Below are 14,743 nucleotides of genomic sequence, written 5' to 3' on the forward strand. Positions count from 1 at the left end.
GTGGAGGGGAGGGGAGATGGGGGGCTGGTTATTTCTTTACTTTTTTATTTTATTTTTCTTTACTTTTTAAAGTGATTTTAATATTTTAAAACTTATTTTAAAAAGTAGATAATTTTTTATTAATTTTTTTGTCCACATGTAAGTCTATCTTATTAAAAAATAAAACCCACATTCGCCACGTCAGTATTTAACAAATTCACTAACGGTTTGGTTAACAGATGGGGCAAATTATAGGGTTTTCGCAACATTGAGTATGTACTGGTAAATGTCCCCAAAACAGGGTATGAACTCGTAAATAACCTTAAGGTTGGGGGGTTTTATGTAGTTTGTCCATTTTGTTATTATTTTTATAACACAAACCGATATTATGATAGGAGGGAATTGAACTTACGACCTCAAATGTAGGAGTATATACTCTTAATTAGGGGCGGAGCTAGAATTGTAAAGTTAAGGGGGCCAAAGTAGAAAATATAAGTATATAAAACATCTAAGTATTCGATAGTTAGATATTTAGAGCTAAAATTTCTAATTTAGTCATGTCTAGTTTGTTTTAGACGAAATTTTAATTTAAATTATAAGTTTTTTTTAATTACAAATTATATATGTTATAATATAATAGAGGAGATATCAAAATCTAGGAGGGCCAGGACCACTTCAGACCTAAAAGTAATTCCACTACTATTATTAACCACTTGATCTACAAACAATGATATATTTCATGGTAAATTTGTGCATTGATATCACTCAACATATGTTCTTGGGCTCCAGTAATTTTCTGATAATAATAATGAAGATGACCCTCTGTTTATCCAAAACTATCCACTTCAATGTCCACATATACCAACAAAAATGTTCATATGTTTCACACATGCAGCATGGGGCTCTACTTGTAAATAATTTCTTGTTTCTTTTGGGACCTCCAATAATGCAATAAAATAAGCATTCTATATTTGACACATTTACATTGTAATTAGCATCGGGCAAGATCCTTTGAGGGTCATTTTTGACAAAGGATTTGTTCTGTTTATCCAATCATAACTCTTACGTTGTACCATTGTAGTTTAATAACTAGAATCTTCTATCTTTTAGGTCACCGTTGAAATTCTAAAAATATAAACGAAAGCGAAAATTGTTTAGTCATCTAATTGCTACAAATACATGACAACAAAAGTAGAGACTATTGCCAAAACCACATTCATGGTGGCCAAAGCAGTCCTTTTATTAACTTAGAATTGAAAATTACATAAAACAGAGACATAAAACAGAGACTTTCTCTTAGAGCCAATGACTTTTTTTTTTTAGTACATAGAAGCTTAGAAGCTACGTACAAGCCTGGCAAGCTTATTATATTTTACAATAACACCACCATAATTGCAATAATTCAACCTCTTAGTCATTGTAAACCGAAACATTTGGCCTTGGCTCAAAATCTTCCTCAAATGGCTGCTTATCTTCTTTGGCTGCAAATGACTGCTTGGCTTTAGGACCAGCATTGTCTTTGGAAGAGAGCTCTGCTTTAGTTTCATCATCATTGTAGGATGAGACATTGGGTCTGGGTTCAAATTCCTCAACCTCAACCTCAACCTCAACAAAAGGTTTTTTCACTTTTTCATGGCAATCGGCTTTCTCCTTTGGTGTTGAATCAGAAATATCAATAAGGAGGCCTTCAATTGCCTGTGGCATAGGTTGCTCTTTCATGACATTTTTCCAGTATTTCCCGACATCTCTTCTTGACTCTATAGTTTTGGCAAATTGTTCCACAAGACAAAGAAAATAAAAAGAAATAAAAAGAAATTTCTAAGGCATTCTAAATTATCATGTCGAAATCTATACCGTCAATGTAGATCACATATTTGACAAAAATTCACTTCAAATTGACAATTTGACAATATAATATGACATACGAAGATAAATGTTCTCTTACTCTGTGTGGTAATATAAGATGTTTATGTTGCTAGAATGTGAATATAAACCATTAATCAAGTTGATTATTTCTAGAATGTGCGGTTTAAGTTTACAGTGTGCCAATATAAGTTAGAGTCTAATAAGATAATAGGGCCTGTTTGGTATTCAACTTGAATCCAAATTTTTAAACTCAAAAACAAAATTTGAGTCAAAAACAAAGAAAACCTGTTTGATAGCTCTATTTTTAAAAACTTAAACTCAAGAACAACTAAAAAACACCCCAATTATTAAAAATAAAAAATATCTGTTTTTTCAGTTTTTTTTTTCTAACAACCCATAAGTTCTCAAATTTTTAAGATTTGAAAACAGTTTTCAAGTTGCATACCAAACAAGTTTTTGAATCTTAAAAATAGATTTAAGAACTCTTTGTTTTTAAGAAAAATCAAAGTTTTTGAGTTCCCTATTTGAATAGGATATCAAACGGCCCTGATTTTTGGTTGTGTCTGTCTTGTCAGTCCTATATATCTAGCAACTTCATAGCTTTAAAAATTGGTGACTTCATAAGCAACAATAGGAAGAAAGGGTATTATACAAATACTTACCAAAATAAGAGAGAAAAGAGCTAAGATAGCACAAAGGGACTTCATGCCTACAAATACTATACAAAGAGTTCTTTGTAGTTGTACTTTTGAAGGATATGTAACCTCACTACTTATAGATAATTTACTACAACGAAAGCATTAAGGCAGGCAGGACCCAATTATGGGCCCTTTATTTTTATTTTTTGTGAAATTTTGATAATAATACTTGGAACAAATCTGGGCCGAATCTAATTATGGGCCCTAGATCTTTGGAAGGTTTCTAAATAGATATGTTTTTCTATGTAGCCCATGTTTGTGTGTTATTTTTTTATTTATAATACAACGATATTAGGATAGGAGAGAATTAAATTTAGGATCTCGAATGTAGAAGTAAATACTCTTAGAGCATCTACAATGGGATCCCTAAACCACTTCCTTAGACAAATTTTAAGAAGGAATCGTAAAAATGCAACTCCAACCATGCTCCCTATCCACCTCCTAAAATAAGGAGTCCTCTAGGAGCTCCTAAATCTAAAGAGAGAAAAAAGACTCCTAGTAGCTCCCTATAATTTAATACTGCTTTATTTAATAAGTATTTCAAACCTTTATTTAATGCTAACTATTTTTTATTTTATTTTTTAATAGAGATGGACTAATCAAAAAAGAGTTATAGCATTTATGACTCTCCAAGTTAGAGAGTATAGTTGGAGTTGAAATTTTTTAGAGAACTCCTAAAATAGCTTTCTTATATTTTTAGCTAAATTTTAACTAAAAAATAGAGAGTATCATTATAGATACTCTTAATCACTTGATCTACAAGCAATGATAAGTCTCACACATAAATTTGTGTATCCGATATGAGTCGACATATGTTCTTGGGGTCCAATAATTAGATCAACGAGGCTTTTTAGGATTATTATTCTCGACCGATTCTTAATGGCATTAATCCAAAACATCCATTTCAATGTCCACTTAGCTTTACCATAAAAAATGTAAACATGCTTAACACATGCACGCATGGAGTTCTACTTGTAAATGATTTATTGTTCTTTTTGGATGTCCAATAATGCAATAAACATTTTATATGTGACAAGTGAAAACTAAGTTGCATGATTATGGACATATATTCATTATGACTAATATCGGACAAGATCCTTTCCGGCTAACTTTGTACGATTACTCATATTATAATATTTTATGAGGTAATTATCCTTTTCTTTTATTTCTTTTATATCGTTCTTATTCTACAATGTAATTTGATAATCAGAAACGTCTATTTTTTAGACTGTTCTTTAAAAACGAAATCTTGATCAATGAAAGAAGATATTCACAATTGAAATTTTAGGACGAAATATATTTTTTCTACTAAAACTGTGAAATTTTTTTAAGCAAATGAGAAATTATAACCAAAAAAAAACCTCAAATGAAAATATGATGGTTGAACCATCCTAAAATTTGTTACAATTTTTATTATTATTTAAAATTAGTGGTAATTGTATTCAATATTTGGGCACAAAGACCAAATACCCGTAAAAGGTTAATACAAAAATGGATGTCCAATAATCACAAAGGGTTAATCTTGATATAAGAGGATACACCGACGACATCACATGACTTGTATTTGCACTATAAATACCAAATACATTTTAACGTAATAGTCACTGTTAGTATGCAAATAGTGTTGTCATTTCCTAGACTCTAGCATAGGTTGAAAATTAGTGTGTGAAGAATTGTTACTGGACATTTTGGCACAACTCATTCAACCCCATACATCCGAGGCTTGACTTGACCGATATGAGAAACTTGATTTCAGGTAAATCATGACATAATCATGCATTCATTATAGGATTCCTAGTTTGAGTTTTTTTTTTCAATCAAGTTTTTTTTAATGTTAATCTTATTTTTAATAGGATTAAACTTTATCTCTTAAGATTACTTTTCTAGTTAAACTCTATTTTGATTTAAGTTAAAATATTATATTGATACCTAATTGGTCTATTTGAAAAAGATTGTTATCTTGAATAACAATCCTTGCATAAGTACGTTTTTCTGCTGTGCCCATTTCGAATGCCATCAAATAGTCATAGTTGAATAAGGTTTAGTGGGTGTTCATATTGCATCAGGTTTAGGAGTTTTAATTGAAGGGGGTTTGGCACTTGTGGGATGTCATCTGACTAGGCATAGGAAACCTTGAATAAAAGGAGGATGCCTCTCCTCGGTTGTGTAGGTTTTTCATATTGGGTTGAGCATATAGAATTCTTGAGCAAAAGCTGTTGTGCATATATTTGAGATAAATCATCAAGTGTTCCATGTTTTACTTGGTGATTTATCAAACACTTTAATCATTCATATTGCATTCATATGCATGTCGGTGACTCATACGGTTGAGGGCACCAAGACCGTGGTGGCGGTTTTCCTCCGGCGAGCTTGAAGCAATCGTGGCCAGTATTACGTTCAACATAAGGAGTGTCGAAGATCATCCCGTGACAGAAGTTGAGTTACGAAGAAGTCGGTAAACTTTATCTAGAATGAGTCTAGGATAAGTGTGTAAGTACTTCTTGTAATCATCGTTCTATAGTGGATTTGAGTTGGACTGAGGAGTCCCGTGGATTTTCCCCAGAGGTGGGGTTTTACCACGTAAAATAATTCTCTGTGTGTTCTTTTATTTTAAGCTGTGCACATCTCAGGATTGATAACTAATATCAATCCTACTTCAAAGGTTGATCATTATTTATTGTAAAAAATTTGAATTAGCTTGTTTAACCTTCTCCAGGCATATATAGATATCCTACAGGTATTTTCAATTGGCATCAGAGCAGGTTGCTGGACATACTCAGTAAGATCTAATATACCTTAGGATGGATCGTGCCTCGGGCTCAATTGCACATCCACCATATTTTGATGGCAACAACTATGGCGCTTGGAAGGCCAAAATGAAGTCTTTTCTTTGGTCCTTAGATGAACGTGTATGGATACAGTTGTTCATGGATTTCCTAAACCCACAAAGAAGATCAGAAAAGGAGATGAAGAAACCACAATCCTCAAAGCTAGAGAGGAGTGGACCACTGCAGAAGTCACACACAGCACTAATAATCAAAAGGGGTTAAATGCTTTATTTACTGCTGTCTCTTCAGATCAATTTGAATATATATCTGGTTGTGATACTTCTAAGGAAGCTTGGGATATTTTGCAGCTTACTCATGAAGGAACAGATACTGTCAAGGGAGCCAAGCTTCAAATGCATACTTTACAGTTTGAGACACTCATGATGGATGAGAATGAAACTTTTTCTGAATTTTATGCTAAACTGTGTGTAATTGTGAATGCTTGTTCAAGTTTAGGTGAAAAAATTCCAGAAGACAGGGTTGTGAAAAAGATTTTGAGATCCTTGCCTCAACGATTTCAACCAAAGATCACGGTTATTGAAGAGATCCGTGACTTGAACACCTTGAAAGTTCAAGAACTCATAGGGTCCATACAAACCTATGAGATGAAACATCTAGCTCCTAAAAAGAGCAAAAATGTTGCTTTCAAGGTTGTGAATGAAGAAGATGATGGACATTCAAATGAAGATTGCAGTGATGGGGAATTAACGATTCTCACAAGACGATTCATGAACTTTCTCAAGAATCAGGATCCAAGGAGTCGAGATTCAAAAGGTATAAATTCTAAAAATAGGTTTGTTAACTATACTGATGGTGGGTCTAAATTTCGCAGGTCAAATGAATGAAAGAATCCAAGAGAAAAGGTCCAATGTTTCGAATGTGAAGGCTATGGACACATATCTTCGGAATGTGCCAACACCTTAAAGAAACAAAGGGATGGAAAGAATAAGGCAATGCATACTACTTGGAGTGATAGTGAATCAGAATGCGAGATTGATGAAAAGACGGTTGCACTCATAACCACAGTTAGCTTGGATGAATCACATGAGGATGATGATTGTAAAGGTATAAATATTGAGTTTATCATGAACAAATATGATGATTTGTTGGCTGCTTCTCAGAAGCTCAATAAACAAAATAGTGAGCTCGTCAAAGAAGTTGCTGTGCTGAAGCTGGAAAATTGCAGGATTGCAAACGAGTTTCAATCCCCTGATGCAGATTCCGAAAAGGTAAGTGCAGGTATGAACGAAACATTGATGTTTTTGCATAAAAAAATTGGCTGATCAGAATAAATTAATTGCATCTCTAACATCTGACAACAAAGCCCTTGAACTTGAACTTAAAATTTCAAAAGAAATGATTGTTTCTTTAACCATTGGTGCAGAAAAAATTGACAAGATGATTAGCATGGGAAGAAGAGATGGTGACAAACGAGGCTTGGGATTTGAACCAAGTAATAAGTCTTCCGCTGTGTCTAAAATAAAGTTTGTCAAATCCACTTCACCTATTGAACCTTCTGTCACTCATGAAGTCAAGAAATTTATTCCAATTTGTCACTTTTGTGGAACTCATGGGCACATAAGACCGAGATGCAATAAGCTTCGAAATGAATTCGTTTGTTCAAATTCTCATGGCATGGGTGGAAAAGTAAGTATCCAACATAAGATTTCAAATCTTATGAAAGAGGTAAACCGCTTATCCAAACTATCTTCTTTTCATTGTTTGTCGTCAACTAAGACAAAGTTAGTTTGGAGGAAAAAGGAAAATCATAATGGTATGTCTTCCTCCACTAATATTGTGCATGAACCCGTTGCTTTAGAAAGTTTGAATCTTAAATGTATTGCTGCAAAATCTTTGGATAATCTTCGATCTGACACTCTTAGAAAGTCTTTAGGTATATGTGCTCTAGATTAATTTGGAGTCTATTGCATGCCAAAGCCTCTTTCATGTCTTATGATATTTCAATTAATTTCGGTGTTTATAAATCTGCCCAGCTCGTGCAAGGATTGTTAAGGTGTATCAATCCTGTAACTGTCTGAACGTATTTGTTGATCTTAGATTGGGCTCTGACACTGCACTATATTGAGAACTCATACTCTCAGCTTCACACAAAGGTTTCCATTGTCTTGGTGCATTATAAACTTCATTAAATGATCTATCCATCTTTTTATTTTTATTTTGCACATCACACTCTTTTCCTTGAAGTCCTTTGAATATCTCTTCTCGTGCACTTGTCCCTTTTTGGATTGCCATAACACTACTGTGCGTAAGTTCTTGATCTGTTTAGAAATAAATTTATAAAAAAAAAAAAAAAAGGTGTTGACCACTCATTGCTCAGTAACCGGGCCTCTTGTCTAACCAACGTCGAGATTCGAGTCAACAAGTTGTGATGGTTTGCTATCCTTGCTTATCTTTGGAGCCTTCATGATTCGGATCAGTATTTCCTCAGGGGTGCTTTATCACCCAGTTGCTTCCAGTCATCTGACGTGAGCACACTGATTGACCATCCGTTACATGGATCATGTCGAAAGCTAAATAAAGTAAGCCACCAAATTAAAAAAATAATAATAATAAATACAATTCATGTCTCAAATAAACTGATCTTCTTATACTTCCAATGCACTTAGTGTCTGTGTCATCTTTGGTGGGATCAGTCTTGGGTGGACATATTTTTTGTGCTTAATTGAAAGGAGTTCACTTCACACCTTTGCTTCCTAATGGTAGAATCATTTGGTGATGTTTATTTTTCACCATGCATGTGGTATGCCTCCTTGATTATCTGTGAGTTTGTGCATTTCATCTGGTGGCTTGCTTTTGTCCCTGCCATGCTTTGCTTCTTATGCGTTTCAGACAGCGTTGGGTCTGCTACTACTGTCTCTTCTTGCTCACATACTTGGCATGTTTATGATTGGAAAATAATTACATCTTCTAGAGAGCTTGGGATCTGCATCTAAAGTGTGTTATATATCTTGGTTGTTTTGAGCCTTTTGTCTTAAATTGTGTTGTTTTTGTTTGTGTTATGTTATGTTATTGTTTTTCCCTTTCGTTTTTCTTTGTTGTTTTGTTTTCCAAAAATAAATAAATAAATAATTTTTTTTTAAAAAAAACCAAATTTCTTTATGTTTTCAAACATTGTGTCATTTATGCTTCTTGTTTAGTTGTGCCGTTAGGCTCTGCTTCATGTTACTAAGACGCACACATGATAAACTGAATCTGAGGATTGCAGTGTCATTATCAATCCTGTCTGTTGCATACCTATGGCACATCAACATGTATGACACAATGCAGAGCATAAGACATGCAACCGAAGAGGTAAGTATCATATATTGTTTATATGATTGAACCTAATTGTGTATGTTGTTCTTGTAGGTGATTAATGGATCTTGGCTATAAAAAGATGAGACTTGTTCACCAATTGCACATCTGGAAGCAGTGAGGTTATTTCTCGTTGTCACTCAACAAGATAAAGCCCCTTACATGCATCATTGGTTAATCTCTATGTCTTTATATGTTGGATTGCAATATGATCTTTTCCTCTTATATATGCTTCTGTATGTTATTTCCTTGCCCTTTGGATTTCCTGACAAAAAGGGGGGGAGATCACTTTGTGAAATTATGAAAAGGGGAGAGATTGTGTTGTAGAATTAAGGGGGAGTGATGTTGTAATTTTCTTTGAATTACAATTCTTCTCCCACATGCTTCACTGGTTTTGTTGTTTCATAATGTGCAGGGATTCAGAGCTTCTAATTTAGAGTAGGATATCCCATGCAATTTCTTTTGAGTTGTAATAGGTGTTTTGTCTAGGAAATGCCAAAGGGGGAGATTGTTAGTATGCAAATAGTGTTGTCATTTCCTAGACTCTAGCATAGGTTGAAAATTAGTGTGTGAAGAATTGTTACTGGACATTTTGGCACAACTCATTCAACCCCATACATCCGAGGCTTGACTTGACCGATATGAGAAACTTGATTTCAGGTAAATCATGACATAATCATGCATTCATTATAGGATTCCTAGTTTGAGTTTTTTTTTTCAATCAAGTTTTTTTTAATGTTAATCTTATTTTTAATAGGATTAAACTTTATCTCTTAAGATTACTTTTCTAGTTAAACTCTATTTTGATTTAAGTTAAAATATTATATTGATACCTAATTGGTCTCTTTGAAAAAGATTGTTATCTTGAATAACAATCCTTGCATAAGTACGTTTTTCTGCTGTGCCCATTTCGAATGCCATCAAATAGTCATAGTTGAATAAGGTTTAGTGGGTGTTCATATTGCATCAGGTTTAGGAGTTTTAATTGAAGGGGGTTTGGCACTTGTGGGATGTCATCTGACTAGGCATAGGAAACCTTGAATAAAAGGAGGATGCCTCTCCTCGGTTGTGTAGGTTTTTCATATTGGGTTGAGCATATAGAATTCTTGAGCAAAAGCTGTTGTGCATATATTTGAGATAAATCATCAAGTGTTCCATGTTTTACTTGGTGATTTATCAAACACTTTAATCATTCATATTGCATTCATATGCATGTCGGTGACTCATACGGTTGAGGGCACCAAGACCGTGGTGGCGGTTTTCCTCCGGCGAGCTTGAAGCAATCGTGGCCAGTATTACGTTCAACATAAGGAGTGTCGAAGATCATCCCGTGACAGAAGTTGAGTTACGAAGAAGTCGGTAAACTTTATCTAGAATGAGTCTAGGATAAGTGTGTAAGTACTTCTTGTAATCATCGTTCTATAGTGGATTTGAGTTGGACTGAGGAGTCCCGTGGATTTTCCCCAGAGGTGGGGTTTTACCACGTAAAATAATTCTCTGTGTGTTCTTTTATTTTAAGCTGTGCACATCTCAGGATTGATAACTAATATCAATCCTGCTTCAAAGGTTGATCATTTTTTATTGCAAAAAATTCGAATTAGCTTGTTTAACCTTCTCCAGGCATATATAGATATCCTACAGGTATTTTCAGTCACACTTAGCAAATCAAACATGGAATACATCTCCCAAAATTTTAAATATAACTACAATTTTATATCTATATATTATGTTTTATTATTATACTTAGAAGAAATCAGGGATGTATCTAAATATGGGCCCTAGATTTTTGGAAGATTTCTAAAATAGATATGATTTTTTCTATTAATAAATCTCACACGTGTTGTGTCACATTTCGGGATTGACTCCGCCGTAACACGATATTATCCACTTTGGGCCCCCTTCTCTGTCCGCATGGATTTGTTTCTGGGAGCTCACGAGCAACTTCCCAGTGAGTCACCCATCCTGGGATTGCTCTGGCTCCCAACTCGCTTAACTTCGGAGTTCCTACGACTCCGAAGCCAGTGAGTTCCCAAAAGGTCTCGTGCTAGATGGATGCGGGTGTGCACATATAAGGCACATCACCCCCTCTCCGTTGGTTGATGTGGGATCTTACAATCCACCCCCCTTAAGGGCCCGACGTCCTCGTTGGTACACTCGCACATCACGGCAGAGTGGCTCTAATACCAAATATGTCAAAACCCAAATTATATTACCAATACTTTATGAAAATAAAGAATTCAACTATTAAATATAACATGCATTTCAATAACTATTTAATTCATATGCATAAGATTCTCATTATAAAACCATGCTTATCAGTTGAAAACAAAGTCCACTCACAAGTAGTTACATCCCGTGATCGGCTCCGCCGTAGCACGATATTGTCCGTTTTGGGCCCCCCTCTCTGCCCGCACGGATTTGTTTCTGGGAGCTCACGAGCAACTTCCCAGTGGGTCACTCATCCTGAAATTGCTCTGGCCCCCAACTAGCTTAATTTCGGAGTTCCTACGACTCCGAAGCCAGTGAGTTCCCAAAAAGCCTCGTGCTAGATGGATGCGGGTGTGCACATATAAGACACATCACCTCCTCTCCGTTGGTTGATGTGGGATCTTACATGTTGTGCATGTGATATGACTCCATATAATTTTCTGATAATAATTAGGAAGATGACCCTCTATTTATTCTTAATGGCAATAATCCAAAACTATCCACTTCAATGTCCACATATATACCAACAAAAATGCTCATGATTATGGACATATTTTCATTGTGTTTAGCATCGGGCAAGATCCTTTGAGGGTCATTGTTGACAAAGGATTTGGTCTCTTTATCCTATCACAACTCTTACGTTGTACCATTGTAGTTTGATAACCAGAATCTTCTACTTTTTAGGCCAACGTTAAATAGCGGAAATTATTTAGCCATCTAATTGCTTCAAATACATGACAGAAAAATTACATTCATGACCTAGCGACGTACATAAAACAGACATAAAACAGACTCTCTCAGAGCCAATGGCTTTTTTTTCAGTACATAGAAGCTTAGAAGCTACGTACATGCCCGGCATGCTTATTATATTTTACAATAACACCACCATAATTGCAATAATTCAACCTCTTAGTCATTGTAAACCGAAACATTTGGCCTTGGCTCAAAATCTTCCTCAAATGGCTGCTTATCTTCTTTTGCTGCAAATGACTGCTTCGCTTTAGGACCAGCATTGTCTTTGGAAGAGAGCTCTGCTTTAGTTTCATGATCATTGTAGGATGTGGCACTGGGTCTGGGTTCAAATTCCTCAACCTCAACCTCAACCTCAACCTCAACAAAAGGTTTTTTCACTTTTTCATGGCAGTCGGCTTTCTCTTTTGGTGTTGAATCAGAAATATCAACAAGGAGGCCTTCAATTGCCTGTGGCATAGGTTGCTCTTTCATGACCTTTTTCCAGTATTTCCCGACATCTCTTCTTGAATCTATAGTTTTGGCAAACTGTTCCACAAGACAAAGAAAAGAAAAGCAAATAAAAAGTTATAGAAATTTCTAAGGCATTCTAAATGATCATATATATATATATATATATATATATATCATGTTGAAATCTATATTGTGTCAATTTAGACCATATATTTGACAAAAAATTCACTTTAAATTGACAATTTAACAATATAATATGACATACGAAGAGAAATGTTCTCTTATCCTGTGTGGCAATATGAGATGTTTTTGCTAGAATGTGAATATAAACCATTAATCAGGTTAATTGTTACTAGAATGTACGGCCTAGTTTACAGTATGACAACATAAATTAGAGTCTAATAAGAGAATATTTTTATGCAAGCATAATATAAGATTTTTGTTTGCATTTGTCTTGTCAGTCCTATAGATCTAGCAACTTCTTGGCTTTAAAAATTGGTGACTTCATAAGCAACAATAGGAAGGAGTGTATTATACAAATACTTACCAAAAGAAGAGAGAAAAGAGCCAAGATAGCACAAATGGACTTCATGTCTACAAATGCTATGCAAAAGAGTTCTTTGTAGTTGTCTTTTTCAAGGATATGTAACCTCACTATTTATAGATAATTTACTAAAACGAAAGCATCAAGGCAGGCAGGACCTAATTATGGCCCCCACATATATATAAATGCTAAAACGAAATATGGCCCCCATATATATATTTGAAATTTTGATAATCACACTTGGAACAAATCTGGGGCGGATCTAATTATGGGCCTTAGATCTTTGGAAGGTTTCTAAACAGATATGTTTTTCTATGTATCCATGTATGTGTGTTATTTTTTTTATTTATAATACAGATATTAGGATGGGAGGGAATTGAACTTACGACCTCAAATGTAGGAATAAATGCTCTTAATCAGAGGCGGAGCTAGAATTATAAAATTAAGAGTGCCAAAATAGAAAATACAAATATATAAAACATCTAAGTATTCAATAGTTATATGTTTCGAGCTAAAGTTTTTAATTTAGTCATGTCTAATTTGTTTTAGACGAAATTTTAACTTAAATTATAAGTTTTTTAAATTATAAATTGTTTAATAAAATTTTTATATGTTATATATAATATAATAGAGGAGAGATCAAAATCTAAAGAGACCATAACCACTTCAAGCCTAAAAATAACTCCATCACTGCTCTTAACCACTTAAAAATAAGTTTCACGCTTAAATTTTTGCATTGATATCACTCGACGTATGTTCTTGGGCTCCAATAATTAGATCAACGGGATAACTAGGAATATATTATTCTCGATTGATTTTTAATGGCATTAATCCAAAACATCCACTTCAATGTCCGCATAGTTTTACCATAAAAAAATGTAAACATGTTTAACACATGCACGCATGGAGTTCTATTTGTAAATAATATCTTGTTCTTTTTGGACGTCCAATAATGCAGTAAACATTTTATGGACGTATATTCATTATGACTAATATCGGACAAGATCCTCTGCGGGTCGTTGTTGACAAAGGATTTGGTCTACTAATCCAATCATAAATAACTCTTACGTTGTACGATTACTCATATTATAATATTTTATGAGGTAATTATCTTTTTCTTTTATTTTCTTTTATGTCATTCTTATTCTACAATGTAATTGATCAGTCCTGATCTTAATCTAATGGTTCAAAAAAGTTTCTGAAAAGGAGTTCAAGATTGAGTGAACCGATGATAATCAGAAACACCTATTTTTTAGACTGCTTTTTAAAATTGAAATCAGGTTCAATGAAAGAAGATATTCACAACTGAAATTTTAGGACGAAATATCTTTTTCTACTAAAACTGTAACAAATTTTAGGACGGTCCAACCATAATGCAAAAAATTTCAGTTATGAATGAACCCTAACCCGTCAACTTATATGTGTTGTCTAATTTGCTTCCTAAATTTTAAGCAAATGAGAAATTATAACGAGAAAAAACCTCAAATGAAAGATGGTTGGACCATTCTAAAATTTGTTACAGTTTTTATTATTATTTAAAATTAGCAATAATTGTATTTAATATTTGGGCACAAAGATCAAATATCCATAAAAGGTTAATACAAAGATGAATGCACAATAACCACAAAGGGTTAATCTTGATATAGAAGGATACATCGGCGACATTGCACGATCTATATCTCCACTAATAACCCTAAAGACCAAATACATTTTAACGTAACAATCACATGCCTTAGCAAATCAAACATGAAATACGTCGTCCAAAATTACAAATACAACTACAATTTTATATCTATGAGCTCAAGTAAAGATCGTCTACTAATATTTCACAGTTTGATTATTATATTTAGAAGAGATCAAGGGCGCGTATCTAAATATGGGCCCTATATTTTTGGAAGATTTCTAAAATAGATATGATTTTTTTTCTATTAATAAATCTATGTGATATGATTCCACGTATGTTCTTGGGCTCCAATAATTTTCTGATAATAATTAGGAAGATGACTTAATGACAATAATCCAAAACTATCCACTTCAGTGTCCACATATGTTTCACACATGCAGCATGGGGCTCTACTTGTAAATAATTTCTTGTTTCTTTT

At 34.0% G+C, this 14,743-nt stretch overlaps 2 protein-coding genes across 2 annotated transcripts; both read right to left on the bottom strand.

The window, feature by feature from the left end:
* On the bottom strand, positions 1,301–2,572 carry LOC18766359 (organ-specific protein S2). The gene is made up of 2 exons (XM_007201484.2): positions 2,508–2,572; positions 1,301–1,752 (listed from the first exon to the last, which is right to left on the bottom strand). The coding sequence occupies exons 1-2, from the start codon at positions 2,550–2,552 to the stop codon at positions 1,390–1,392; spliced, it is 408 nt and encodes a 135-aa protein (XP_007201546.2). The 5' UTR covers positions 2,553–2,572; the 3' UTR covers positions 1,301–1,389.
* On the bottom strand, positions 11,576–12,741 carry LOC18767994 (organ-specific protein S2). The gene is made up of 2 exons (XM_007199293.2): positions 12,645–12,741; positions 11,576–12,172 (listed from the first exon to the last, which is right to left on the bottom strand). Exons 1-2 carry the CDS (start codon positions 12,687–12,689, stop codon positions 11,804–11,806), a joined length of 414 nt encoding a protein of 137 aa, XP_007199355.2. The 5' UTR covers positions 12,690–12,741; the 3' UTR covers positions 11,576–11,803.

The sequence above is a fragment of the Prunus persica genome, chromosome G8 (genome assembly GCF_000346465.2).
Source record: "Prunus persica cultivar Lovell chromosome G8, Prunus_persica_NCBIv2, whole genome shotgun sequence".
NCBI classification, from domain to species: domain Eukaryota; kingdom Viridiplantae; phylum Streptophyta; class Magnoliopsida; order Rosales; family Rosaceae; genus Prunus; species Prunus persica.